The following is a 27,991-nucleotide window of genomic DNA, read 5'->3' on the forward strand; positions in this document are numbered from 1 at the left end:
TTGCGCAGAAAGAATCCAGTTATTATACAATGTGTCTATTTTGTCCACAAAAATGCCAACGATTCTTGAAAATGTAGGCTGCTCTATTTGTGGCTGGAATATTTTATGAACAAAGTCTCTTTTCTATTCTTTGTTTTTGCTCTGCATGCATGAGGCCTAAACAATCTCAATGACTTTGCTTTTTATTTTAACTCATATATTCTGGTTCAGGGCCTACAGAGGACTGTTGTTGTGCCTGACTGTGACACATATACAGAGATGCATCTTAAAGGGCACTATCCCTGTTCATTAAAGCTACACGTTATATTTGAGGTTAAAGTACGGTCTGTGAGTATGTTTTATGATTTCTGTGCTGTGACCATCCCTCCTGTTCATGCTGGACATCAATCTTTTCCTAAAATCCTTCAGTCAGGATCCACTCAATTTGTGCACGAATTTGTTCTACTTCATATCTAAAACTAACATGAAACTTTGGTATCCTGAGACAATCACGTGGACATATATTGCTGAGTTAAAGTTTTTTTTAGTGGCCTAAGAGTTTCACTGCTCAACAGAACTTCCCTGTTGAGCTGTGGTGGAAGAAAAGGCAACATGGGGAATATTTGGGGAATATATTCGCATAATGTGATTTATTTGGTCAATAATAACACGTTTAAAAATACAGGGAGCTCCTGGGGGATTAAATCCGGTTAAACCTGCTTCTTTGGTCTCAGAGCCACTTGACTGCTGATTTACGACAGATTTGAAAATTTACGAACGTGTCCTTTAATTTGGCCACGCCACGAAGCCGCAACTTTTCCCGTCAGCTTTTCCAAATAAGCAACGCAGTCGTGGGGGCGACGTGTTTCAGCCGTCGATGTCACGCAATCTGACGGGTCACAGAATTCACCGTAACACCGGCCGCGCATCCGGGTGAACGAGGACTGCAGGCTCAATTCCCGCTGCAGCTCACTGCGTTTCCGTAGCCAGTTTGCTACCCGCTGAGCTCTAGCTGCTGTGGGGAAACAGCTCACGGAAACGACGGCTCCTGCCCGAATAACGCCAGAGCTGGCCACATAAATGGCGGATTAACACCGACATTGGGAAGGACTGGCTAAGTCAATGTTCGTGACCCGGGTGCTTTTGGAGAGTGCGCTGGCAACACCCTCCGTAACATGTGAAATGTGAGGAAAGATATTAAGTGTGTGTTATTCGGGCTAACTAGCTAGCAGCTACCCTCTCTATCCAATTTATGGTAGCTCGCTTGATCCGTTTCTCCAACCATCTCGACTGCACCGGAGGAAAATGAAGAAGTTTAACATTAGGAAGGTGCTGGATGGCTTGACAGCGGTTTCTTCTTCCTCGTCCTCAGCTGCTCAGCCGGGTACTCCCAGGGACAACGATGTTGTGCAGGAGACTCTCCAGTCGGAGCATTTTCAGCTTTGCAAGGTGGGTTTTCTGGCATTGACATTAGCGGATTGTTTTCGCACAGTTACGGTCAGATGACAGCGGCGTGACCAGGACCTCTGGCGCCGTTTTCATCTCCACCAGCAGCTCCCCTCGGGATGGAAATCACTTGGGTGTACGCAGATAGCACCGAAAGCCCCCCAGAAGTGTGGTACCAATGTTTAAATGCTTGCTGTAGCCACAGTGACATAACCTGGGGACGCATTTTACCCATTGATCGCCAAGCTTGGCTGTATGTCACGGTTTCTTCGGGCATGTCACAGCACCGTGACTGTTTGCATTGCACTGAATCGTTGCCTCAAGTCACAATTTTGTTTTAAGTTTGCTCACATAATAAGCTCTCTGCAGTTTGTCAGAGAACGTGTTTTCAACCATATTTTCAACCTCAACACAACATTCACATGTCCATGTAAACACTGTTTGACAATGGATAACTCATTGTCCATACTGGTCATAAACAAACCCTAATGCAAGACGTTAGTCATCATACCTTCGGTTGTGTTGGAATCAAGCCAAGTACAAGCCATGGAACACTAGTATATTGCTTGAGTATTTACCCAGGTATGCAGCTTTACTACTACTGCACCTCAATAAAGTGAGAAAATGTCTATTTCTTACTTCAATACATTTTTAACAGCTATAGTTAACAGTTACCTCCAAGGCTTTTGTGTAAAAGATGTATTCTGCTACTAAAATGAAGCACAACGCGTTCTTAATAGATAAAACCAGTGTTGCGAGAATTTTACTAGTGTGTTTTTTTTTTTTTTTTTTTTTTTTTTTGCATTGCCGTACTGCCACTTATATTTAAGAAAAAGCTCTGAATACTTCTATCACTGTTAAAAATGCTTTGGCACCGGTGAAAAATTAGTCCTCAAATTTGCTAAATCTCCACTACTTTTGTCTAGTTCAGATAAGCTTCAGCTATGCTTGTTGTGCACAATGAACAGACAGTATAGACACAGCAACTGGCCTTTTCAGTCTACAGCATGTGGGTGTTATTAAAGACAGGCTTGTGAATGTGAAGTTGGCCTTTTAATTCCAATCTCGCTGGTCCCCACACATGATTTTCCTCAGCGCTGTAGTCATGCATACTTTAATAACCATATATGTCCATACATGAACATTAAGTCTGGCTGGAAAGGTTTCAACCATGGGAATCATGTTGAACATCTTGGAGATTCAGCACACCAGCTTTTGCCCCAGCTGGGACTGGAACAGGTCAGGTCCCCAGGTTGCAGAGCTGTGGCATTACCTGTTATGTAATCTCGCTGCAAGCTGTACAGAGCTCAACCCGAAACAATTGAGTTACAGATGCCTGATGATGATAATCTTTTGTCAGCTGGGGCTTTGTATGATCCTGACAATGAAGAACACTCCAAGGCTGCAAATGTGAGAGTTGAGATGGAAAAAATGAAAATGTAACTAATGCTACACAGTCTGCACACATGTTGGGTGGATCTCAGAAAAACATTCCCATCCTCACTTGCACTAATGTTTATGCTTTATCTCATTTATTTGATAATGAGACAAATTTTCCACGTTGATAGATTACATTTCAAGGAGATTATGTTTGTATTTTTTCTCTACTAATGCCTGGCACATGACTGTGCAGCACATGATTGATTAGCTGACTAGTGACTATAAATTCTGCTTTCTCCTGCAGACTGTGCGTCATGGCTTCCCATACCAATCGTCCTCAATGGCTTTTGACCCTGTACAGAAAATCTTGGCCATTGGCACTCAGACTGGAGCGTTGAGGCTGTATCCTTTTTTTATTCTCTTGAAAATGAAAATGAGGAGAACCACACAAGGAAAGTAAATCTTGGATTACAGTATTTATTTTGTTTTAAATAACATCCTCTTTCCCCTGTGTACACACACAAACCTAACAACAGCCACCAGACCATGTCTGACATATAACCAAGTTGCCCTTGAGATTCCATCTCTGCAGAATGCACACAGTAAGCGGCCTGTCTTTGCCTCATCTTAGCCATCACAAAAAAAAAAAAAAATTCCAAACCACAGAGCGGGAAGTGGGGAGCTCAGAAGCAGACACTAGCTACTGTAGGACATGTTTCTGTGCAGCCAGCAGCCTCCTTCCAGGCTCATTAGTGGTATCTCTGCAGTAGCATGAACAGCTCCTCTGCCATATGCTGAGGAGCCAACCTGCGCTGCCCAGTCTGCGTCGGGATGCCACTTCATATGTGCTCTAAACATCACTGGACTTGCACAAAACACACACACACAAACACACACACCCAGTGAAGCTGCTCCAGTGCTGTGTGGCCCCTCAGGCAGTTGGGAGTCAGTTGTGTGTGTGTATGTTTATATTCACTGATAAAAAATGTGTCTGTGCAGCTAACCAAGCTTGGTCCATGAGTCACAGCAGTGAATTTCAGACTTAAATGTTGCATGTGATTGTGTGATCATATCCCGTTTTTAATGCGTACAGCATGACTTCAGGGTTGGCCTGTTGTATTTAAACAGAGGGTCCTGTTTTGTGCTGATATTCTGCATGTAGGGGTCGATTTGCCTCATTGAGATTTTCACTGGAAGTGGCTTCATCTTCGTCTTTATCCACTGTCTAGATTAAGAGAGCCGTGTGTTTACAGGGCAACTCCCAGAGAACACACACTGCTTCCATGTCGTCCTAATGTGTAAGGTGGAGCTGATGTGATTAGTGTCATTCAGGCAATTGGTCCATTTATCAAAAGACAGGCTGTATTGATCCACCTCATTGCCCCTGGAGTTTGGAAATGCTGCCACAGCTCAGTAGACATAAGCTCAATGAGGTGTCTACAAGCAATAAATGTCTGCTTTTACAAGATCTGTCTGTAGTACAGTGTTTTAATCAGCGTATTACTGTAGACCACGCTGTTTGCAGTTCACATGTCCTTACATTTAGGTAATGTTGCTCTGTGCTTTGGCAATAATTAAAATAAATTAGTTCACAAAATGAGTAATGTAGGTTACGGATCCTACTGGTCAATTGTTTTGTTTTGATGAGGCAGCACAGGGACACAGCCCTGATGAGCCATCCAGCGTGTACCTGTACCTTCAATAAGGGCTAAGCATTCTTAACCTAGTGGTGGGAAGGCTGCAGAGAATATTTTCTTTTTGTCATGTGGAAGCTACAGGCATGACTAAGATAACTTCCTGTGTTGATGTTTATCAACTGACTACACAAGAAAAACCTACTGATATGTCGAAATGCTGCGGTGAACCATATTGGTTTGCCAAACAGGGAAGTGCTGCTGTTCAAGGTGTGTGACTATGGTGTGAAATATCTAAAGCTCTCAGGAAGAAAAAAGGAAACCCTTGCGCAGCTTGAGCAAGCAACATCTTCATTTCTCATGTGATTTTTAAAGTTGAGAAGGTTTGGGCTATAGTGTGTGTGTGTATGTGTGTGAGTGTGTTTGTGTTTCCTCTTTATAAATTGATAATAACTGTTGTTTTTCACACCTGGAATTTGAGCGCTGAAAACAATCATAATCATGTTTTCATTCCATATTTAAAAATTGTGCAAATAATTTGAATTCGATCGCATGGCAGATGGAGGGCGACAGGAATTATTCTTTCAACTTTTTGTTTTTCTCACAGCAAAATGTGGTTAAATAATGTGACTCAGCTTCCTGTATTCCAACAATGCCAGACATTCCTCCTGCTAATGAAACAGTCTCAAAAGGAAAAACATATTGTACCCTCCCTATGTAGTTTGTAGCTGTATTTTTAATTATCATAGCAAAGGTTTTGATAATGAGGCATGGGAGGAAGTTCCAGCAGAATGCGCTACATGCTCACCACAGCGATACCATCTTGTTTAAAGGTTCACTTTAGTAGTTTCCTGCTAGCCTAGAAAGTAGCTTGTGTCAGCAGCAGCACCAATCAGCCTGTAGACACATTTACATTTATGTACACTGCTGAGTTAATGCTCACAGAAAAATAAACAGGCTGTAACAGTACCTTGTATCAACAGTAACAATCCTGTTGATGCGATCCTGCTCCGTTCTACAGGAGCAGTATGAATGCACAATAGTGTTACTTATTAATTTTTTGCTCTTTAGACAGCTGCTCTGGTTTTATTTATGCACAACTAGAGGCTATGAAACAGACTTAATGACTCTTCCTCCTCCATGGTGGACTTGTTGTACAGAACGTGCAGGACTAGGAGGGGAAACGAGACAGAAAGGTCACGAGTGAATGTGAATTTCACATGCCAGTGGCCTTCAGAAAGCACCGGCATAAACTCCAAAAGCGTATGTTTGCCTCCATCCCTCTGCAAAACTGATGCCCGCTGTTGAGGCAGTCCTGAAAGAGTCTCCTGCAACCCCACCTTAGTTTGTTTAAGACACTAAGGGACTGTTTGATCACAGCTTGCTTAATCCTGTTGAAACTGTTTTATGCTGTGTCAGCTCAAAATACTCTCAGAGAGTGAACAGTCCGTTTGGAGCCTTTCCTTAAAATGATCGTATTAGGAATTTAACGAGTGCACCTTTTTGTCTTTGTGGCCAAATAATTTGTCAAGAGACTCTCACTCTGATTAGATCTTGTGCTGCTTCCTCTTCTTTTGTGCTGCATGACACTGTGCGGTGTGCACATACCAGCTCTGTAAAGTGTGTGTGATATGTTCAGTCGTGTTGCCCCGTTATGTTGTCCCGTAAGTTTACACAGAGTCAAAATTGAGTCATTTGTTTTTCAATGGATAGATTTAGCAGGCGGGGAATTCTCTGACCTGAGCATTGCAGAAGATGGAAAGGGAGAGTTAAGTTAATCTGGCTGCAGTCATACTGACTGACGCATGTGAATAAATAAGGCAGACAGGGCCCACAGATTTTATTTATAACGCAGTAGTTTGATTTGTTTCATGTTCCTCCCTGTGCCTGTTATATAGTGTAAGCTGTTCATGCCAACTGATGGTTATTATAAAAACAAAAAGCATTTACATGTTTTTATTCATTTTATAATCGGAATAAATAAATATTCAAGCACAGATTGTTAAGTATTAATATATCAGATGGGGGTTTTCCCCACATTGCACATCTGCATGAACTTTACTGCCAACTATCCAGTTTTCTTTGACTGGTCTGACTTGAAGCTTTGGACGTGCGGGTGTGGAATGCTACTGTCAGCATGACAGCGGTGCTGCTGTCATCCAGCTCCAGTTCCTGATCAATGAGGTTTGTTGCATTTACCTATTCACCTCCTTCCCTCCAGGTCAGTCTCTGGCATCTGTCTATTCATGTTGTCACTAGTAGATACTACAAACACTGGTACCCACTTTAGAGTGTTTTTAAGCTATGAGTCACTGCTACCATTCTAAACTATGTTTTGAGCACAGTAATGGCTAAATCGTCTTTAACACTCTTATAATTGTGTGCTCATTGTGTGATACTAGCAGTTAATCCGGTTCCACCTGTTTCTGACCTTTCACACAGGGGGCGCTAGTGAGTGCCTTAACTGATGACAGCATCCACCTATGGAACCTGAGGCAAAAAATCCCAGCTATCCTGCATTCTCTCAAGTTCAACAGGGAGAGGTATGGAGACGTGATCCTCTTACTGCTAAATTTGGAAAGCTCCCTCACAGCTGGCCACGTGCTTCACACTGTATAATTAGCTGTTAGCTTTGTTGCAACAACTGGGGCCTGAAAAGGAAAAGTGAATTTCTGAGGTGAAGGGAAGACACTAGTGCCTTTTTCTAGCAAATTGTTAGATCACGAGAATACCAGTATTTTCCTGGCTGCTGGGTTTTGTGCTCATTATTCTACCAAAAACCATTTGGAGCCCATTTTCGTTTTCTAAAATGTAATAAGTCAACATGTAAGTGTACAGGCACGTCTTGGGCGCGTCTTGAGTTAAGAATGGTTGGTCGAAGTTTCCAACTTTAACGCTGCACTAATCGATATTTTGTATTAACACTGGATTAAATGAGTGTAATCTGCGACGCACTACCTTCATCGGATCCTCAGAGCATTTTTGCCCCTTATAGCTCAGTGTTTCGTTTTTCTGAATATCATCAGTAGATGCATCATTATTTAATTTCTTTTTGTCATAGTGATACAAGGAAAGAATACAGTACAACTTTTGTGAAAATGTCCATGTCTGGGATAAATCATGAGACATTGCCTTTCAAATCTCATGCGATATGGGAACAGCTAAACACCGTGAAACAGTGTAATATCTATTTGACACTGTAAATGTGGTTTAGGAATGATTGTTACTTCCTACAGGTTGAGAAAAGACAGCAGTATTTACGCTGCTATTCCTCCCCGCTGTTCTATATATAGTCTGCCTTCATTAGTGTGACACAGAGCAAGGCCTTTGTAATTAAATCTTCACTCACTACTGATCCAGTTGGACCGGCATGATTAGGGATGATGGTGACTGTTTGATGGGATTGAGTCATAAGATAATGAAAAGCTTGGTTGTGATGGATCCTGATCTCCTCCTGCAGAATCACATACTGCCACTTGCCCTTCCAGAGCAAGTGGCTTTATATTGGCACAGAAAGAGGAAACATCCACATTGTCAACGTGGAGTCCTTCACTCTCTCAGGCTACGTCATCATGTGGAACAAAGCCATCGAACTGTGAGTCTGCATTCCACAGCTCTGTTTTCTTCTCTTCTCCTTTTTTTTTTTTTTTTTTTTGCTTACTGTCCATTCTCATATCTTCTTTGTGCACTTCTGTTTTGACACTTAACCAGGAAACTCTGAAATGCAAAGGAATGTGTGTGCCTGTGTTTGCAGATAGAGTGTGTGCTTTAAGCTGGCAAAACTTGAGCTCTGATCAGTGTGAGGGTGGTATGGAGGTGGCGATTGTGCCATGCCAGAACTTACTGCGGAGACTTCTGGAGGTGTTTGCAGCCTGATTCAACACAACATCTGTGATAGGAAGTGCCCACATGATAACCCCTGTGACTTATACGGTTGTCACCCACTCCTGCATGTAAACACCCACTGTGAGGATCACAAGGAATTTTTCATCACGTCCTGTGCCTCAGTTAATGTTGCAATACATTTCCTGCAAGTTTCACATAAAACTTGGCAGACAGTACATGCAGGAAAAACTAGATTCTGTGGATAAAATCAATGACACCCAATAGAACAGAAACTTTACAGTTGGTTTGCTTATAATTATATTACGTTGTCTGGGTTCGTGGCCTAATGGAGCTTAATATGTGAAATTCGAGCCAGTATTAGTTGGTATTTCTAAGGGATTTTTCTAGTCTTCCTACTGGTAAACTAAAGAAAACAATTTGAGACGGTGACTGGCAGCTAAAATTGGAAGTAGACTATAAAGCTCTGTGTGTGTGTGTGTGTGTGTGTGCGTGTGTGAGGCTACTGGTGAAATCAGATAAATTGCTGTTTTAGATCTGGGAGTTGAAAGTGTCAGAACACCAAAGTGTGCCATCAGTTTAGATATATGTCTCAGGAACAGACAGTTGAGAGGGGAAATGATTTTGGCTGTCTGACTGCGAAAATGATTAAAGAAAAGAGCTCTTGGCAGTAGAGTGAAAGTTAAAACATGATATTTTGCCTTTTCTTAGTAGAGATTTCTGCTTCACAGTTTGTTGGCTCTGCAAATTTGTAGTTTCACATTGTACTGTACATCATAGTTTGTCTTATAATGGAAGTACAATCCACTATACCCAGTTTATACAGAGGTGGAAGATATTCCTACTAGAAAACCCATAATTTTCTCTAAACTAATTTGAAACTGCCAAAAAGTATAATAATAAATAAAATAAATTGATATTGAGTTCTGATTCAACAGAATATTTTACATAATATTACAAATAAAAATGGCCTAGAGATTTTGCTGTAAATATAATCTTGTAAAAGAAAAGTATGTACTCTCCTGTCTAGAATTACTTTTTACCTCACGCTAAACATGGATGAGTGAAAGCAAAAGGGAGAGTTGTCAGAGAAGATCGGAAACAAAATTACAGGCATGCACATCAAAGGTGAAGACTTCTGAGATTGCATCTAAGCATTTTTTTATGTCCCTTTGACAGTAGCAGCAGCAATTATTATCAGGAAGGTTATGGAATTGGATTTTAGCCAAAATTTCCTTCAAACGTGAGGCAGCTTGAATACTTTGCTCTGCAGTGTAGGTCAAGCCCCCTGTTGGCAGGTGTAGTCTCACTGAGGACTACAGAAGTTGCTTCTTTGATTGATTCTGAAGGCTGTGTAACAAAATAATAATAACTGGTCCTCTATTCCATGTTGAAATTGTTGTTAGACAGGGACACTTTGACATATGGCCATGAGGAACCAGAAACCCACGCAACCAATGCTGGGGTTCATGGGCTGATGCTTTACTGACTGAGCCACAGCCACCCAAAAATATTAGGTTAAGGGTACGGTGATTTTTTTCCAGGCCATTTTCATTAGCTGCATTTTTTATGTATGTAGTTGAATCAAAATAAAACAAAAATATTAATTCCTTTTACCAGTTTCAAGTTTTAACAATTGTTCCACATCTGTGCTAAAAATCTTGAGAAAATAATGTAAAACTACTATTCAAGTTATTAAAAAAAAATCAAATTTATTATGAATAAGAGCTCTTTCTATTGATCATGGTGAGGTGCTTACTGATTAAAGTCTAGATTTCAGTCCATCCCTGCCTTTTACTCACTGTTGCATCTCTGACTGTATTGACTCATCATCGGCAGCAGTGAGATCATTAGCCACTGGAGCCAGACAACATTTAGAGGCTGCAACACTTTCTTTAGGCCAAACCTTCACTTCCTCTGTGCCCCTTGCTCTGTTGCCACGGTGATGCCGTCTCCACACACTGTAATCTCTCATAGACCCTCATGTAACCCTGTTCTCCATCTCTCTCTCCCTCTTTCTCCCTGTTTGTCTCCCTCATATGTCAAGTCTGTTTCTCTTGTGTTCTGATGCACATTTTTGTCTTATAATCCTTCTCCCTCTTTCTGTGCTTGACCACAGGTTCTAGCTTTTTTTGTCGTCCTTAACTGGTACTTGTCTTGCTCTAAAGCTGTTTTAAACACCTTAAATCAAACATATCAACTCATCAACTCTGCATCACATTCTTACACATAAACCAAGTGTTTTTAAACTGTTTAAAACATCTGTTTTTTTTTTTTTTGTTTTCGTTCTCATTTCTTTAAAATTTGCACAGATCCACCAAGACACACCCAGGGCCTGTGGTGCACATCAGTGATAACCCCATGGATGAGGGAAAGGTAACTAATAGATAAAACTTACAAGGCAGATCCATTTTCGCACCAAAATGTAAAAAAAGAAAAAAGAAAAAAAAACCCACACAATTATTTGTTATCTGGTGGTGTACTTCTTATTTTTCAAAGGTGTAAGTGCTCGTGCTCGTGCACAGACAACACAATGCCAGCTTGTGCAGCTATAATTGAGAATGATGATAACATTTTCAGCTAATTAAAATGCCAATGCTAAACATTTGATTTTTCTGTCAAAATCATAGAGGAAAGTTTTCCTTCTGGACTGATCATTTATGGAAACCTTCCACAGTATTGTAGCAGAATAAAATTTAAGGCAAATATTTTTGTTCCTGCAAAAGTAATCTTGTTACAGCTGACCTAGTTAATGCTGCTTAATTGATGTCACAACAAATTTACTCCTTAATAATGTTTTAATAATGCTGAAAAGTACTGTATGATATTCACAGTCTGAGCTATTTCTATATAATTTTTATTGTTTGAATTAAATGAAACGTTACATTTGTGCATTGTGTTTTGAGCTGTACAGTTATTCGACTGAATTTTTTGTGCATCATAGTCTCTGATGAAAAATTGCTAATAATTTATGTCCTGGTTTATCTCCCTTTTATCAGGGGGGTTTTGAAGTTTTCTAATCATTAACTTGCTGCGATTAAACTACTTGATATAAACTTTACAAAACTACACCACTGTAAAATATTCTGGAATACATACACCGATCAGCTACAACATTAATACTGGTGTTCTTAATTATATCAAAGGTCAGTGTGGCCACTCTGAGCAGCCTGCAACTTCACAGCAACGCATACAGCAAAATGTGATGCACTGGGTGCTACAAGCTTGGTATTCAAATAAAAGTGAAAGCTTCAGCCTAAAAAATGCCCCACTGCAAGTACCACTTCAATTCTGTTACTTTGATAAAAGTACTAAGCATATTATCTACATTTGACTTAAAATACAAAAATAAAACTACTCTACTAACTCTACTAATACTCTAGTAATTAACAAAAAATGAGGGTCAGAGATGATCGTTTGTAATAAAGGAGCTGTTCATAATATGTTTATAAAAACAATTTAATATTTTTATGTTCAAACCACCGGGTGGTATTAAGATTGTGGCTGATCGGTGTCGTGCATCAGAAAACGTCCTGACGCTTAGCCTTTTCTTGGCATTCTGAATTTGAGAATTGTTAAAGACGTTCAGTGAAATGAACATCCCACACTGTGGCGACGTACCATAGACATGTTCACATCAAGCTCAGTTGTGCAGAATGTGGTTTCAGCTAACCTGCGCTGCTTCTTGTTATTGCAGCTTCTCATTGGATTTGAATGTGGGGTTGTGGTGTTATGGGATTTGAAATCCAAAAAAGCTGACTATCGCTACAATTATGATGAGGTAAGGCATTATTTCCTTTACACTCAGTACTTGTGAGGATTCCAGCATGCCTGTTCATGGTTTTCTTACTGTTGTATCAGAAACATGTTTAATCTTGTTAAGTTATGTAATCTGTCACTCTCTTCTCATGTGAGAGCACAAAGGCTCTCTGAAATGTTTTGTTGCTCATCGGGCCCTTTGAGATTTTGTCTCAGGAGCTTGCATACTGGTCCTGGATGAATTTGGTTGTTGACTAATTACTACACAGTGAAGAGAAAGTTAGGTTGTCATTTAAGTTCTACACAGATGTAGAAACTAGGATCCAATGAAGTTGAAAAGACCTTTGTATGTATTGATGTATAAATAACATGAAGGAAAACAATATGAAATTAAAAAAACATTAAGTAAAACAAAACTTTAAGGTTAGAAAATATTTGTATTTGGAAAGCGCTCGGAAACCATGTTTAAAAAGGTGCCGAATAAAATTGGTAATTGCTCATTTTAAATAATATTTTCATAGATTCTTTCAACTTCTTTAAACAGAAAAGTAACTGGGCCGATAGATTCATTAATCAGCCATCAGCCATTAATACTGTCATGGAGGACAAGGGTCAACATGGCCACTCTGAGCAGTCTGCAGCTACACAGCCCCACATGCAGCAAAATGTGATACCCTGTGTGCAAAGGGGGCAGAAGTACACAAACTCAATACTCAGTGGAAAGTGAAAGCGTTTGCCTAAAATATTCTCGACTTCAAATTTCACTTCAGATCTTTTACTCAAGTACTAAGCAGATTTTGTACATTTTACTTAAAGTACAACAGTAGAAGTATTCAACTAAGAAAACAATGTATTTTAAACAACACTGATCATGGTAATTATGGCAAATATAGCAACACATCTACAGTAATTAATTAATTAATTTTTAAAAAGGGGGGTTAAATGTCACTGTTGTTAAAGGTGGAACTGATTTTTAACCACTATGTGCTGACAGGTAGTTAACCCATAATTGTACATCTGCATTTATTAGTTCATAATATTTTTACATTACAACCATTTCAACCATTGTTTACATTAAAACCAGCAGGTGGTATTTATATAAAAATATTATAAAAACACATGGTCACAAATTGTCCTGTTTGTCACTGCACAGCTGTGAAATTTGCATGTACTTTATGTGTCACACTACTAATGCTGTCATTCGTCTCTCAGGCGATCCACTCAGTTGCCTGGCACCATGAGGGAAAACAGTTTGTTTGCAGCCACTCTGATGGCACTCTGACCACGTGGAATGTACGAGCCCCAGCCAAGCCTGCACAGATCATCACACCACATGGTACGACCTGTATTTTGGAAACCACTGTATTGGTTCTATGCTGTAGGCATAATGAATGAAAGTCAAATATTTGTATAAGGGCTGTTGTACATAACACGTTAATGCAAATTCCGTTTGAGTTTTTATTTTTTTAATGCTGTTAATTGAGTAAAAAGCCAATCAAAATAGTTTCATAAAACACTCTAAAATCAACATGCTGTGAATCTGAAAAGTCAGCTCTGCCCATGGTGACTGTGTATATGTGTGTTTACCATGGTAAGTTTGTCTAATCTCTAGTGTTCACGAATATGACAGCTGTGTGTATGTTACATTAACTATAGCCTGATTTGTCTCGCAACTTAATAACGGAGCATATGTGATTAATTGCGATTGACTGCAGACAGTCTGCAATTAATAGTGGTTAAAATCGATTGACGGCCCTAATTTCTATAAAAGCCCAGATTGTATAGCTCATTGTTCTTCCACTCTTAGGTATTAGACTAGTACATAAAGCAGCTGGATGATGCAGCATGTTCACATTTGCACAGGACAATATTCTATGTGCACCATGTTCTGCAATTTAAAGTTCCATTTTCTTACCACCTGATCTCAACTAGGGAAGCAGCCTAAGGATGGAAAAAAGCCAGAACCATGCAAGCCTATCCTGAAGGTGGAATATAAAACAACAAGGGCTGGGTAAGTGTGATGGGAGCAAGATTCCACCCATCCTGTGTCTTAACCTTCTCTGGTTTGAATGCACATCCTGTACTGAAAGTGGCCTTTCCTGTTATTCTATCACAAAACCTTATTTTGCACCTAACAGGCCAGTCCTGTTGACTTGTGCTGTGCGCTGGTGGAAATTAGGTGCAAAGGCACAGTCAAAGTATTTTTGGGTTGTTACAGGCTTGGTTTTATTATGAACATTAACTTCTTTTTATGGTGGTTGTTCATTTGAGCTCAAAGGTTAATCATGTTGTGATCACTATTAACACTATTATAATTATCTGAAGAGAACAAGCTTCTTTCTTTAGGGGCAGCAAAATGTTCTTAAACTTGACTTTTATTAGGTAGAGGTATTACATGACATGGATTATTATAGTTTCAATTATGATTAAAAAGTAGACTCCTCCTCTTATTGATGCTCTTGAAATGGGGTCATATTTTCTCCAGAGGAAGGGAAACAGTCATATTTTAGTGTCCCTCTTCACCCATTTACCACTGATCTCAACTATTCACTTTCACAACAAACTGAAATGTATTGAATAAACAGTTAAAATATTTGTGTGTGTGTGTTTGCTGAACTCAGGGACCCATTCATGGTCCTCTCTGGAGGCCTGTCTTACGACACAGTGGGGAGGAGACCATGTCTGACTGTGATGCATGGAAAGAGCACTACCGTCCTGGAAATGGACTACCCCATTGTAGATTTCCTAACGCTGTGTGAAACTCCATATCCAAACGGTGAGCTTTAACACTCAGCTTCAGACAGGTGCTGCCCATTTGTATCCAAATCTCTAATAACTCACTGTTTTGTTTTGTTTTTCTTTTGTTGGTCAGACTATCAGGAGCCATACGCTGTTGTGGTCCTCCTCGAGAGGGATTTAGTTTTAATAGATCTTGGACAGATTGGGTAATTATTCAACTTACTAAATATAGTTTGGCTTGAGGATTTTTGGTACAACTATATTATTCTTTTCAGTGAGAAATAAGCAGAAATATCCCATCTAAACTGTAATACATTTTAAATATGATGCATTTTCTATTGTAAAACACACAGGGCCATAACAGTCACTTGTGTGAGCTAAAGAACATCAAAACAGTGTGATCAGTTGTCGTTTATTTTGAAAGGACAATTTGACCCTGTGTGACAGGAATTCTGGTACTAACACTCAATTTCAGATGGTAAAATGTTTAAATCTACACTAAAATTAAACCAACTGTAAAACTACCATCTCAAAGCCATTTCACAGTACATTAAAGTAATCCGTTACTCACTCGAAGTACTTGATAGCATTGATTGGTGGTAAAGGTGTCATTTCCATCTATTTTCTAAAGACAGGTATAGGTGATTAAAAAGGTCTTGACCTATGGCACACTGTCTTGACAGGTACCCAATATTTGAGAATCCATATCCTCTGACTATCCATGAATCACCAGTGACCTGCTGTGAGTACTTTGCTGACTGCACTGCTGAAATTATTCCTGCACTTTACTCTGTCGGCAGCCGGCAAAAGAGACAAGGTTACAGCAAGAAGGTAAATTAATCCTCTGGGTAGTCTGTGTTTAAATTGCACTAGACATTGGAATTAATTTCCACACACGTACTACTAATCTGGTGGCTGTAGGGAGAAATGAATGAATAAACACCCAAGCGGTGGATATTATTGCATTTGATACTTTAAAGTGCTGTTCTTACTTTTACAGGAATGGCCCATTAGTGGGGGGAACTGGGGCCAAGGCACACAGAGTTACCCAGAGATCATATTGACAGGGTTAGTAATAAATAAGTGAATGATCTTGTGATTCCTTCAAAACTTGAGTCATTTCTCATATTTCTTTTTTCATTTTCTTTCCCCCGAAATAGGCACGCTGATGGGTCGATCAAATTTTGGGATGCTTCTGCATGTAAGTTATCTTAATTATCTGTTTTGTTTTTGTTGATGGTGATCAGCAATTTTAATATCTACATAGCCACAGGGCCAAATCATCGTCGACAAAATACTAAAGACAAGTGAAACACACTTTACGCAATGAGTTTTGTTTAATATTGCAAAAAGAGCTGCTCCGATATTGAGCAAGGTGCTTGAGAGGAGAAGTTAAATTATGATAAGTCGTCAACACATGACACATTTGAGCAGAGTATATAATATAGTGAAGATATTGCTTTATGTTTTAGAAGTGTTGGGTTTTCAGATGTAATTTTCACACCTTTTATTCCAATTAGCACTCGGTTGAAAAAAATCAAGTCATGCAGTTTTTTTTGTTTTTTTCTTTTTTTCACTGTTCTCAAAGTAATGCTTCAAGTGCTGTACAAGCTCAAGACTGCCAAGGTGTTTGAGAGGGCTCGCGGTAAGGACGAGAAGCCAAGTACAGATATAGTAGAGGAGGACCCGTTTGCCATCCAGACCTTGTCGTGGTGTCCAGAGAGCAGGATGCTCTGTGTGGGTGGAGTGTCGGCCCACGTTATTGTGTATAGGTTCAGCAAACAAGAAATCACTACTGAAGTGGTGGAGGTGGGTAAACATTTGTTGGGCACGGTAACGTAGCATCAGACTCATGCCCAGTTGTAGTTTGGGACAAATTTAAATTTTAGATTTAAATCTTAGTTTTGAAAGTTTTTCATTTGAGAGACAGTCTGTTATGTGATTTTTCTACTTCCCTCATATGATTTCATTGAACAGTAGAGAATCATGGGTAGATATTTTGAGTGCTTGGGTTCCAAAAATAAGCCTTTTTGAAATTTATTTATTCATTTCTTTCCACATTATTTCTTGTGATTAGCTTCTGGAAGTACGGATGCAGTGTGAGTTCAGTGAAGTAGAATCTCCTGATCCAGGAGGGGAGCAGACCCCCACCCTGCTGACCTCGGGAGCTTCCGCCAGCCCTCAGGAGAGCGAGCCTCCTGTTCAGCCCTCAACAGGCAACAACTCATCTGACGGACCCCGGGACAACATACCATGCCTGCAGTATGGACAAATATGTGTTCTTGATAGTTTTTGCAAAATAGTTTAATTGAGTTCAGCTCTTTATGTCATTGTTAAGCAGGTTGGAAAAAACAGAATTTCAGCTGATGCTAGAAAGGTTGTTTAAGTAAGTGATGTCCTCATCGATTCAGTCCTTACAGTCACCTGTTCAATGTGTCATAAAACGTCCGCATTGGTACACCAGGGGGAACAAATCCTTCCTGTAAAAATGATAAAGACGTTTTGACAGTGAAGTGGTGAAATGAGGAATACAAATAAGAAAATGATGATATCGTCAACATGGCTTTCCCAAATGTTGGTAATTTATTTCAGTTCAAACCGTGTCATGCTGTCTCATCCCGCTGTGTGTTTGATGCAGGGTGCGGAGCTCCCCGCTGAAGCAGTCTCCGGGCTACCAGGTGGAGCTGGTGATCCAGCTGGTGTGGGTAAGCGGGGAACCTCCTCAGCAGATCACCAGCCTGGCTATGAACTCCTCCTATGGCCTGTATGTATCTACACACATCATGTCATTCCCACACACGTCCAGCCCTCACCAGTAGCTGTGTTCGTATCATATTTGTTCGTACCACTCAAGAAATTGGAATCGCAAGCAGAGAAAGGCAGTCTAGCTGTAAATTACGACTGCCTGGAGTAAAGAGCAAAAAGAGCATTTGAATCCTGAACCTACTGTGTCCCTCTTTCCTCGTGTGCTTCAGAGTGGTGTTTGGAAACAGTAATGGCCTGGCCGTGGTGGACTACCTCCAGAAAACTCTCCTCTTCAACATGGGCATGTCAGAACTGTACAGCCCATCTGAGCCCTACCAGAGGCAGCTTCGCTCCCCACGCAAACCACGGCAACCATCTGGAGGTGAGCAGCACTTCAACAAGTCTACCTCTGTCTCATGTTTTCTGCTAGTCACACTTAAAGTACTTCTACAGAAAGTACCTGCACTGGCTGCCCTAAGTAACATCAATGTCCCTGTCCCTGAAGTCCGTGGTTTTTGTTTGCGTTGATGAAGTATTTGAAACAGTCAGGTACGTAGCTCAGGCTGTGGTTGTCAGAAGTGGATTAGAGAGGCAGGGCTGACACTTGGCAGCTGCCGTGACTTCGCACCATGAGCACCACCCCCTGCAGTAGCTCTGCTCGCTCAACAGGGGGCATCACTGACAGGTTCTCCATCTGTTCAGTTGGACATTGCAAAAACAGAGGAGCAAGCATGTTAGTGATCCATGCATTTGGAGTGGATGCTGTATCAGTGCTACTCTGCAGTGAGAAAACTGTCTTCTGATTTTCTTTAAGGATAAAACGTTGCACGAGACTTGTTTACTTGCTTGTTTCAGCCTAGCTGTTTCTGTCATGTCCATCACTGTGTCTTTCTGTTTGTCTCTAATCATCCTGTCATTCATTATTTGTATTCTTTTTTTAACTTTTCAGTCTCAGAGGTCTGGTATCAATGTAAATTTTTAATATGTGCCATGTGAGATACGCATTTTTTTTTACAATTTCAATTATAAAATTATAAATCCAGCAGCAGGCCTCTGAGACTCAGATCTTCTATTATGATATTCACTCATTTTTTCCTGTCTCACTGTTTTCACTGTGGGTCTCTTTCTGTGATTTCATAAAGACATTCCAAATGTGACGTCTAGCATGTCCAGACTTTCTAACTTGTTTACTGAGTCTGTGAAAAAACTACGCTCATCTCACTTACGTAAGTCTTGTCATGTCTGAATTGTCTTTTCCTCCCTGCAGTATAATTTTTGTCATAAACAAATACTCCCTGTTTTTTATAGAGCAACCCCCAAATCCCCCCAAGCTCGCTATTGACTTTTTGAAAACCATAGCACTGAGCCTGGAGGAGATTGTAAGACTTTGACAGCCCTGTTATAAAATCAGGTTGTGTATCTTTTAAACCTGCCTCCTGTTTTTCTAGACAATCCGATCAGACTTGTGAACTTGTGAGACTTGTGAAAGTGTGCCGTATTGACAACTGTGTGGGCAGCCGTCCCCGTCTTTGTTCAAATATTATCATCATCGTCATAACTACATCAGAGTATTTTCATTCTATCTACTGTACTGTAGGAATTTGCATAGAGTTAGTCAGAGTAATTTAAGAGTAAAGCATGTTGTGCCCTGCTTAATTACAACCTTTGTGGATCCCACAGCGTTTTGTGATTCCAATGATGGCTCCATCCCCTCAGAGGACCGCTGCAAATCACCGACTTCAGGTAAGCCTCTGTGCTTCATACCCAAAAACAATCCCTTTATGATTTTTGAAGTACGTCTTGTTTAAGGCTGCTGTTTGTCACATAGGATCCACCTCACCATGCAATTCAGATGATGAACGAAAACAGAACTTCATAGAGAAGGGTACTGTAATGTTAAAAGCTAGACATCTCCTTACATTTAAGCCTTTGCAAAATGGCTGCAGTCATCTGATTTGTCTTTTTGAACCTTATTTCCAGTGAAGGTCAAAAGCAGACGCTTTTCCAAGACGGTTGCCAATGACTTTGGTAGTGTATTACCTAGATGTGTTCTCTCTGATTGCTCACTCTTTCCCGCTGAATGACAGTGTTCTAACCACACTGTGCCTTCATCCAGTCTGTGCTTCTCGTGCCAATAAGAGAAAGAAGTGCATTGGAGAAATGGATTTTTGCTAATCACTTGGCTTCGGGGTTTTATTGTTGATTTATCAAATTAATCAGGACTCTTTATTAAATGCATGACAGGACATATTTTCAATTTTAGGCCTCAGATTTTCTATGCAGAATTTTTCCACAGTAGGTGTAGGCTGTTGTTACACAACTGTAGATAGACAACAATAATCCAAATTGGCAGATGTTACTCAACGTTTTGTCTTTTAGCTGATTCAAAAGCATAGAAAATCTGCTTCATGCTACAATCTTTACCATAATAACATCTAACCAAAGCACTTAAATGTTTAAGTGAATTATTTCTCTTTCTTTCGTAGATACTTGCTGTGTGTCTCTGATTCCAGAGCGTTTCAGTGTTAACTGTTTGCCTACCCACTGATTTTTCTTCCCTCTTCCTCCCACTCTCTTTGCATAACAACTGTATAGCCGTTGAATTGTAATTATCTTATTTCTCGACTGCTTCTTGCTTTGTTTGACATTACAGGCCCTTCGGTTTTCTGCGATGCTTCTCCACCTCCTCTGTATTCTCAGGGTTTCTCTAAGGGTGGTTATAGATTACAACAGGCAACTTTTGTGGTTTTAAACTGGTTATTGGCAAAACTCCTGGTAGCATGCACTAACCAATATGTCAATTAAAAACAAGTACCAACTGTTTCAAATGGTTTTGACATCAGCATATTCCTCTATATGGTGCAGTGTTTTGCTGTGCACAGTTAGAGTTGTCCCATTTTCAGTATATTGAATGTACAAAAGTTGTCCTACAGAATGTATGACCGTTCTTAAAATCATGACTTTTATAAACTTTCTAAATTTCACTTTGTATTGTAAAAACAAAGCTACAGATTTTTTTTTTTTGATAATTTTACATTTTTAGCCATTATTGTTTCCTCATAAAATCGGGGTATTTGTTTCTGTTACAGCCAAGATGTCACGGAAAATTAGCTCGTCTGGTGAGCAAAAGTCAGATCAGGGTAAGCCACAAACTAATGACTTAGATTTTTTTCCAAACCTTTCTATTTTCAGCAGGTTCATTTTGTCATTTGAATCTTTGATTTTGTATTAAGCTTACAGCTGTAGAGCACCTATGTGAGAGAACTGCTTACTGTCTAGTAGCAAGCCTATCACAAATGTGAGTTATTTTGGGCTGCTGTAATGTGTGTTGTCTGTTTGCGCTGTGAGCAGAAGAAAGGCTTCAACAATTGGACTTTCTCACATGTAAGATGCCCTTTTATTGTATGATCAAAGGAAAGGCGGCAGCCAGGAGGAACAAGAAGTGGGGCATCTGTAGAGCTATGTTCGCCCTTCGCTTCTGTGAGTGGACCAGCTATGGTCTGACTTGGGCTGAAGTTGGATGTATAATACTAACTCCCACTACTGCTGGGGCTTTTTTTCTGAATTGGTTGACATTTGACACTAATCCTCTCACAATGACTGTTTTTTTTTTTGAGGAAATGAAACTGGCATTACTGCACTCATCTTGCTTCTCTTGTTTACAGTTTTTCCTTGTGAAGAACACATATGACAGGTGGCGTGTCTAGCCGTCCTCTGTGTGTCACTGATCTTTTTGTGTTTCTGTTAAGGTCCCTCATTATCTTTCACAAGGGGGAAAATTTTATGTTTCCACCGTCATCAGCAGTGACACATGAATAATCTTGCTCCTTAAATACCAGTTCTGCCTTGGGAGTCACTGTAGTGCTACATGCATAAATTTCCCAAAACAATTGCTGAAATTGGGAATAATTTTACAAAGATTGCATCTTATGATGTAAACCTTCCAAGGCATCTCGGTGTCAAAAAGGTCATTTGGTGTGCACTAGACGACGGGTTGGTAAAGCTGTTTTTATGGTTATTTCTATAAAAGCCATACATTTGATGGAAGTTGTGCTTCACTAAGCATATTCTAGCAGGACATAGCTCTAACCTGTGTTTAACATCTCTGAATTCTCCTGTTTGCATGAAGAATTAACTTTTTACCCCTTTAATTCTTTAATTTTCTGACCCTTCATTTTGTGCTCACTCATTCTGTCCAGATGCCAAGGATAACTCATTCACTCGCTCACGCAGTTCAAGCGTAACCAGCATAGACCGAGAATCTCGGGAGACCATCTCCTCCTTTCACTTCTGTGAGAGTTACCCACGCAAGACGGAGAGCCTGGTCAGCCCCTGTCTGCTGGTGGGAACCACGCAGGGCTCTGTGATAATGGTGGCCCTCAGTCTGCCACCTGGTGCGGACCAGAGACTGCAACAGCCAGTTGGCATCTCCTCCTGTGGTAAGGAACTAGGACCAGCAGAGAAAAATGCTTTAATTTGTCCACAACCCTTAATGACCTCTTTAGACTAGCAGTCAAAACTGAAGCCTCAGTTTTAAACTTGATTTATACTCGCACGTCGAATCTACGCTGTAGGTCTCATTTAAATTCTATGTAGCCACAGACCCTATGCAGACGGCAGAGCTACAGCCTGATGCGCACTTCCGCAGAAATGGAACTATGCGTTGCAGCGATGCAGACAGCAACAACTGTGTTTGGTCCACTCGGTCTTTCTGCCTCAATCGGTTTAGTAGCCGTATGTACCATCTTCTCCGGCATCTGCTCTCCCTCCTGGTTTTTAGTAGTTTCAATAAAAGTAACTGTTGTTTACCATCTGTTAGTTTCAGTCACTATTGTTTGCAGGACACCAAAAACATTTACCACATTAATGAAAAAAAATTCCACATACTAACGGCAACAACATCTACAGGTTTGACGGTTTAGTTAAAACATGACAAAGACACACCAATGTAAAAGTATAAATACTCACAATAGCATAGGCCACTTGCATAGCCTTCCAGTGTAAGTCTCCACAATTCATGCACGAGTATAAATCAGGCTTTAGGACTTACTTCTAACAAGAGCAACTACAAAAATTCCTCTGTTAACCTTAGTTAAAGCACAGGACTAAAAGAAAATTAGGGTCTAGTCACAAGTGAAAGTATTTTTTATTTGTCTATCTTCCATCTTTACTGGATCCTATCCTATATCCAATCGTGCTGCTGTTTTCTTAGAGTTTAATGAGCAAAATGACATGAATTTGGTAAATGGAAGCAAGTCATTAATCCAAATTGAAAAGCTTCTTTTCTAATATAATTTCTTAGGCACTATAATCAGACTCAAAGGAGGCATTTTGACTATGGCCCTGTTGGACAGCACTGGAGCTCTGCTGCCCCCTTCCTATGAGCCGTGGCATGACCCAAATTCCTCAGACGAGGAGAAGCTCCGAAGGCGCAGGCCAGCATCCTCTCCTTCGTCACAAGAGGGTCAAGACTCCCAGTTTGCTGTGCTGTGTTCGGAGAAACAGGCCAAGGTCGTGGCTGTGCCATCTCAAACCTGCATCTATAAACACAGCATCACCGAGACGTCTTTTGTGCTGAGGGCTGATGTTGTGCAGATGGGTGGAACTAACTGCATTGCCTGTTTCTGTGCTAACGGGCACATCATGACTCTAAGGTAATATAACTGATAGCTTCTATTGTATTGCTATCTGCTTTTTATAACTACTATTACTGTGCTTCTACAGCACATTTCATAGAAAACATACAACTCCAAATGAAGATGCAGTGCCTTGAAAACGTATTAATACCCCTTGAAAATGTCCGACTTTTGTCACATTATAATCACAAATGTAAATATTACTGGGATTTTATGTGATAGACCAGCAGAAAGTGGTACATAATTGTGAAGTCAAATGAAAATGTTTTACAAATACATATCTGAAAAGTGCGGCATGCATTTGTATTCAGCCCCCCTGAGTCTAACTACCTGATGAACTACCGGATTCTCAATTGCATTTAGATCTGGACTTTGACTGGGTCATTCTAACACACGACTATGCTTTGATCTAAACTATTTCATTGAAGCTCTGGCTGTATGTGTATGTGTTCTGCTGGAAGGTGAACCTCTGCTCCAGTCTCAAGTCTTTTGCAGACTAACAGATTGCCCTGTATTTGGCGCCATCCAAGCTTCCCATCAGTTCTGACCAGCTTCCCTTTCCCTGCTGAAGAAATGCGTCCCCACAACATGATGCTGCTGTGTTCAGGGTGATGTGCAGTGTTGGGTTTTGCACTTAGGCCAAAAAGTTCAATTTTGGTCCCATCTGACCACAGCACCTTATTCCATGTTTGCCGTGTCAGCCACCTGGCTTGTGGGGGCTTTCTTTAAAAAATGGCTTTTTTCTTGCCACTCTTCCATAAAAGAAAGATTTGTGGAGTGCACGACTAAGAGTTGTCCTGTATCCTGCAGCTCCTCCAGAGTTATCATGGCTGCTTCTCTAATTCATGCTCTCCTTGCTCGGCCTGTCAGTTTAGGTGGACGGCTATGTCTTTTGCAGTAGTGCCATACTCAGATGAAGAACTGTTCCGTAAGATGTTGAAAGTTTGGAATATGATTTTTATAACCTAATCCTACTTTAAACTTCTCTGCAACCTTATCCCTGACCTGTCTGCTGTGTTTCTTGGACTTCATGATGCTGTTTGTTCACTAATGTTCTCTAACAAACCCCTGAGGGCTTCACAGAACAGCTGTATTTATACTGAGATTAAATTACAAACAGGTGGACTCTATTCACTAATTAGGTCTGAAGGCAGTTGCTTCCACTGGATTTTAGTTAAAGGCATCAGAGTAAAGGGGGCTGAATACAAATGCACACTACAAACTTTTGAAAACCATTTACCATTTTCCTTTCACTTCACTATAATGTGCAACTTTGTGTTGGTCTATCACGTAAAATCCCAATAAAATACATTTACATTTATGGTTGTAAAGTGACAAAATATGGAAAAGTTCAAGGGCTATTGATACCTTTTCAAGGTGCTGAAGGTGCATCCTTAAACAATCTCCTACCTGCGGGCTTTTCTAATTTTTGTGTCTTCACAGTTTGCCCAGTCTGCGGCCTCTGCTGGATGTGAACTACCTGCCGCTGACGGATATGCGGATAGCTAGGACGTTCTGCTTCTCTAACCTGGGTCAGGCCTTGTATCTTACCTCTCCCACAGAGATTCAGAGAATTACCTACAGCCAAGAGACCTGCGACAACCTGCAGGTCAGATGGTCTTACTTTTTTTTTTTTTTTAAATTTTCAACTTAATACTGAAGAATTACAATATAGCGTATAACAGCTAGTACGACACAAGACAGAAAGACAAGACTTTTGTGACCTATGTACAATGTGTGGTTGCTTGTGTAAGTGCATCGGGGTAGGAGTTGGAGGGTTAAGGAGGGACAGTGAGGGGACATGGAAAAGGTCTAATCATAAGAAAAACAACCGTTTGGGGGCTAATAGAGAAGGAAGGTACGGAACAGCAACATATGTACTTGCTAGAAGAAAGTTCTATGCTTGTACATTGTATAATAATAATTATTTTTATGATAGTCTGAGGTAAGTATGAAGCAAGAATAAGACAATGAAATAAATTAATTTAAAAAAATCAAAAGAAAACAGTCTACAAAAACAAAGGGGGGTTGTGTGACTGAATACCTGGTGAGATCAAGGCCTGTTCATAGTAAATGGTGCAATTTTTTTATTTCACTTTTTTTTTATTAGATTCAATAGTGCTAACTACAGAGAAAATAATGTGTATGTAGAAACTGTGAATTTATGTTCTTTCCATAAAGTAAAATGACATCTTTTACACTACTAGCACCTGAAGTAGCATTTTGTAAACTCTATTCAACAACTTAAAAACAAGAGGTAGCTTTAAATGCCAGTGATTTTACACTAAAATTGATGTGGACATGTTTCTGTCCTTTCCAGGAGATGCTCAGTGAGCTGTTTACCCCTGTGGAGACACCAGAGGCTCCTAACAGAGGTTTCTTTAAAGGCCTTTTTGGTGGAGGAGCTCAGTCTCTGGACAGGGAGGACCTCTGTGAGTACAGAATAGCTTAATGTCACATCACGTTCCCCCTCAGCTTCTTGCATTTGGTAAATGGTAAATGGCTCCTTATATGGTGCTTTTATCTTTACAATATTGCTTCTTATTCATCCTTTCACACTTTCACCTGACCCGCCGGGAGAAACTTGGGGTTCAGTGTCTTGCCCAAAGACACTTCAACACCAGGAGCCACTAATTTACATTTACATCTTACTATTTCTAGACCCAACTGGCTTCTACTGGCACAACTGCCTACTATTAGTGCCGACTCGACTCCAACAGCACATTTGTATTTTGTAAAGATACGTGTGTGTCTTAAATTAGAACTGCAATTTGAGGATTTTTTTTTACATGCATATTAAAATGTATAAAAACTTACATTTTCTTGATATTTAATGTTATGAAATGTGACAAACTATTTCACCTTACGCGTTTGTACATTATACAGTTGTATTCTTAGACATGTAAACTATTTGAATTGAATGTAAATTCACATATTTTGGTGAGAGGTGAACTTTTGGCTTTAGAATGATTCTAACATGTGTTCTTCTTTTTTATGTGTGTTAGTTGGTGAAACAACTGCTGGCAAGGCTTCCCGTAGCCTGGCCCAGCACATCCCTGGACCTGGAAGCATGGAGGGCATGAAGGGTGCAGCGTCGGGGGTTGTGGGTGAATTGGCCCGTGCCCGGATAGCTCTGGATGAGAGAGGGCAGAAACTGGGCGAACTGGATGAGAGAACGGCAGCCATGATGGCCAGCGCTGAATCGTTCTCCAAACATGCCCATGATGTATGCAGCTGGCATTTCTTTGAGCATCTAAGCCAATGTTTTTTAGTTCTACTCTTTATTTGTGACTCTCCTTTTTTATATATTTTTACCAACAGATGATGCTGAAATACAAAGATAAGAAGTGGTACCAGCTCTGATGGCAGCGTGTGGAGCATCAGACTCTGTAAATCACGCACACCAGTGTGCTGCTGAGGAGCTGCAGGTCTCTCTTCTTCTCTTCTCCATTTTTCTCCATGGGGGGTTTCTGCTCTACAGAGTCATGCTTATATTCTCAGCACAATATCACACACTCTGCATTACTTCAGTCAACAGAGGACTGCTGCAGAGTAGACACTGGCCAACCCAGTGTAACGAGAATGGGAGCAAATGGAAGAAGAGACACTCTTAGAAAATCTCTCTTTCCATTTCAGCTGACAGCGATGATGTTTATTTAACATCAGTCCAGAACAGGGGAGAGAGAATCATTTATGAACATCCGTCATGCACTCATATATATATACAACACATACTTGTGGTGGCCTGATGGCAATTCTTTTTTTCCTTTCTCTGCCCTTTTATGGTGTCTGCCAAACACAGTGGACTTAAAAATGAGGACAAAAGTCTGATGACCCCTTGTGCTTCAAATCTAATCAAGTCAATGTTTCTATAGGAGTGTTTTAATCAGTGCAGGACATGAGTTTGTTTGGTCTAAGTTGTTTTAGAGTTTGACTTCTGTCTGTCTGTTTTTTCGTCATATGTGTCCAGAAAGGGCCGTTCAAGCACTTCGAACAGTAAAAAAATATGTACAGGGAGCTGATGAATCTGATGCCTCTTACTGAAAAAGGGCTGGTAGTACACTAGTTCATCACCAATTATTCATTTTGCAGCATTTTCCATTCTAATTGTTTTAGGTGAAACAATAAATGCTGTGTTGTTTTTTTGTTTTGTTTTGTTTTGGTTTTTTGTCACTTTGGTTTTATTTTAAATTAGATTATTTATTGGAAGAGTAAAACATATAGGAAGTAAAAGGAAAACATTTGAATGCTGGGCATGAAATTTTAGTTTTTCCTTTGTCAATTAAATGAGCAAAAAAGTAGTTCAAATGTTTACCCCTGATGAAGAGTTTACACTGATCTGTCAGAAAAATGAGAGCTGATACACTGGAAAACCCTCCTACAGTAGGTCTCGCAGTATATTGTTCTGGCTTTCAAGGGGCTGTAACTAAGTGATGTATGACGAGTGTGTTGATGTGTTAAAAGGCAGGAAAAAGATTGTCCGTAATAATTTACATAAATGTATATTTTGGTTACAATTTAAAGCTTATTGTGATAAAGATTCTATCGATTATTCAAATTTCCTTTTGGCGTTCAGTCATTGTTGAGTTTCATTTTTGTCTTGTTTCTCAATGTGTAGAGAAAAAAAGCATGTGTCATACAGCACAATGGAAATGGTAATGCTGTCTTTGTAATTGTAGCTGCCAGTAGAAATGACCTAGCACCACAGTGTGTTCCACACAGTGCCATAGGTTCTCTCTCTCTCTCTCTCTCTCTCTCTCTCTCTCTCTCTCTCTCTCTCTCTCTCTCTCTCTCTCTCTGTGTGTGTGAACTATTCACTTAAAAACTGTT

The 27,991-nt window shown here is 40.2% G+C and overlaps 1 protein-coding gene across 11 annotated transcripts; it reads left to right on the forward strand.

Annotated features, from left to right (window-relative positions):
• The first annotated feature begins 560 nt into the window (after positions 1–560).
• stxbp5b (syntaxin binding protein 5b (tomosyn)) lies at positions 561–27,949 on the forward strand. Of its 11 annotated transcripts, none has more exons than XM_067479422.1 (29): positions 561–1,428; positions 3,110–3,207; positions 6,542–6,623; positions 6,882–6,982; positions 7,900–8,034; positions 10,595–10,658; positions 11,980–12,063; positions 13,254–13,377; positions 13,974–14,052; positions 14,663–14,817; positions 14,914–14,986; positions 15,464–15,611; positions 15,781–15,848; positions 15,941–15,981; positions 16,369–16,589; positions 16,858–17,042; positions 17,419–17,544; positions 17,756–17,907; positions 18,668–18,751; positions 19,206–19,268; positions 19,354–19,410; positions 19,506–19,553; positions 20,615–20,665; positions 21,725–21,964; positions 22,828–23,179; positions 24,605–24,770; positions 25,482–25,593; positions 26,167–26,387; positions 26,483–27,949. In XM_067479422.1, exons 1-29 carry the CDS (start codon positions 1,285–1,287, stop codon positions 26,522–26,524), a joined length of 3,516 nt encoding a protein of 1,171 aa, XP_067335523.1. In that variant the 5' UTR covers positions 561–1,284; the 3' UTR covers positions 26,525–27,949. The 11 variants fall into 11 exon arrangements, with proteins under 11 accessions (XP_067335523.1, XP_067335512.1, XP_067335514.1 ...); XM_067479411.1 differs by lacking the exon at positions 18,668–18,751 and adding an exon at positions 20,877–21,005; XM_067479413.1 differs by lacking the exon at positions 18,668–18,751 and adding an exon at positions 20,940–21,005.
• Positions 27,950–27,991: the final 42 nt, after the last annotated feature.

The sequence above is a fragment of the Channa argus genome, chromosome 16 (assembly GCF_033026475.1).
Source record: "Channa argus isolate prfri chromosome 16, Channa argus male v1.0, whole genome shotgun sequence".
Taxonomy (NCBI): Eukaryota; Metazoa; Chordata; class Actinopteri; order Anabantiformes; family Channidae; genus Channa; species Channa argus.

What these genes read in the sequence shown, in the direction of transcription:
- stxbp5b (XM_067479411.1), top strand. Translation starts at nt 1,285, where the DNA reads ATGAAGAAGTTTAACATTAGGAAGGTGCTGGATGGCTTGACAGCGGTT. An exon ending in CCAGAGATCATATTGACAGG is followed by an intron (nt 15,849 to 15,940) that starts GTTAGTAATAAA and finishes CCCCCGAAATAG; the next exon opens with GCACGCTGATGGGTCGATCA. An exon ending in ACCACGGCAACCATCTGGAG is followed by an intron (nt 17,908 to 19,205) that starts GTGAGCAGCACT and finishes TGGATCCCACAG; the next exon opens with CGTTTTGTGATTCCAATGAT.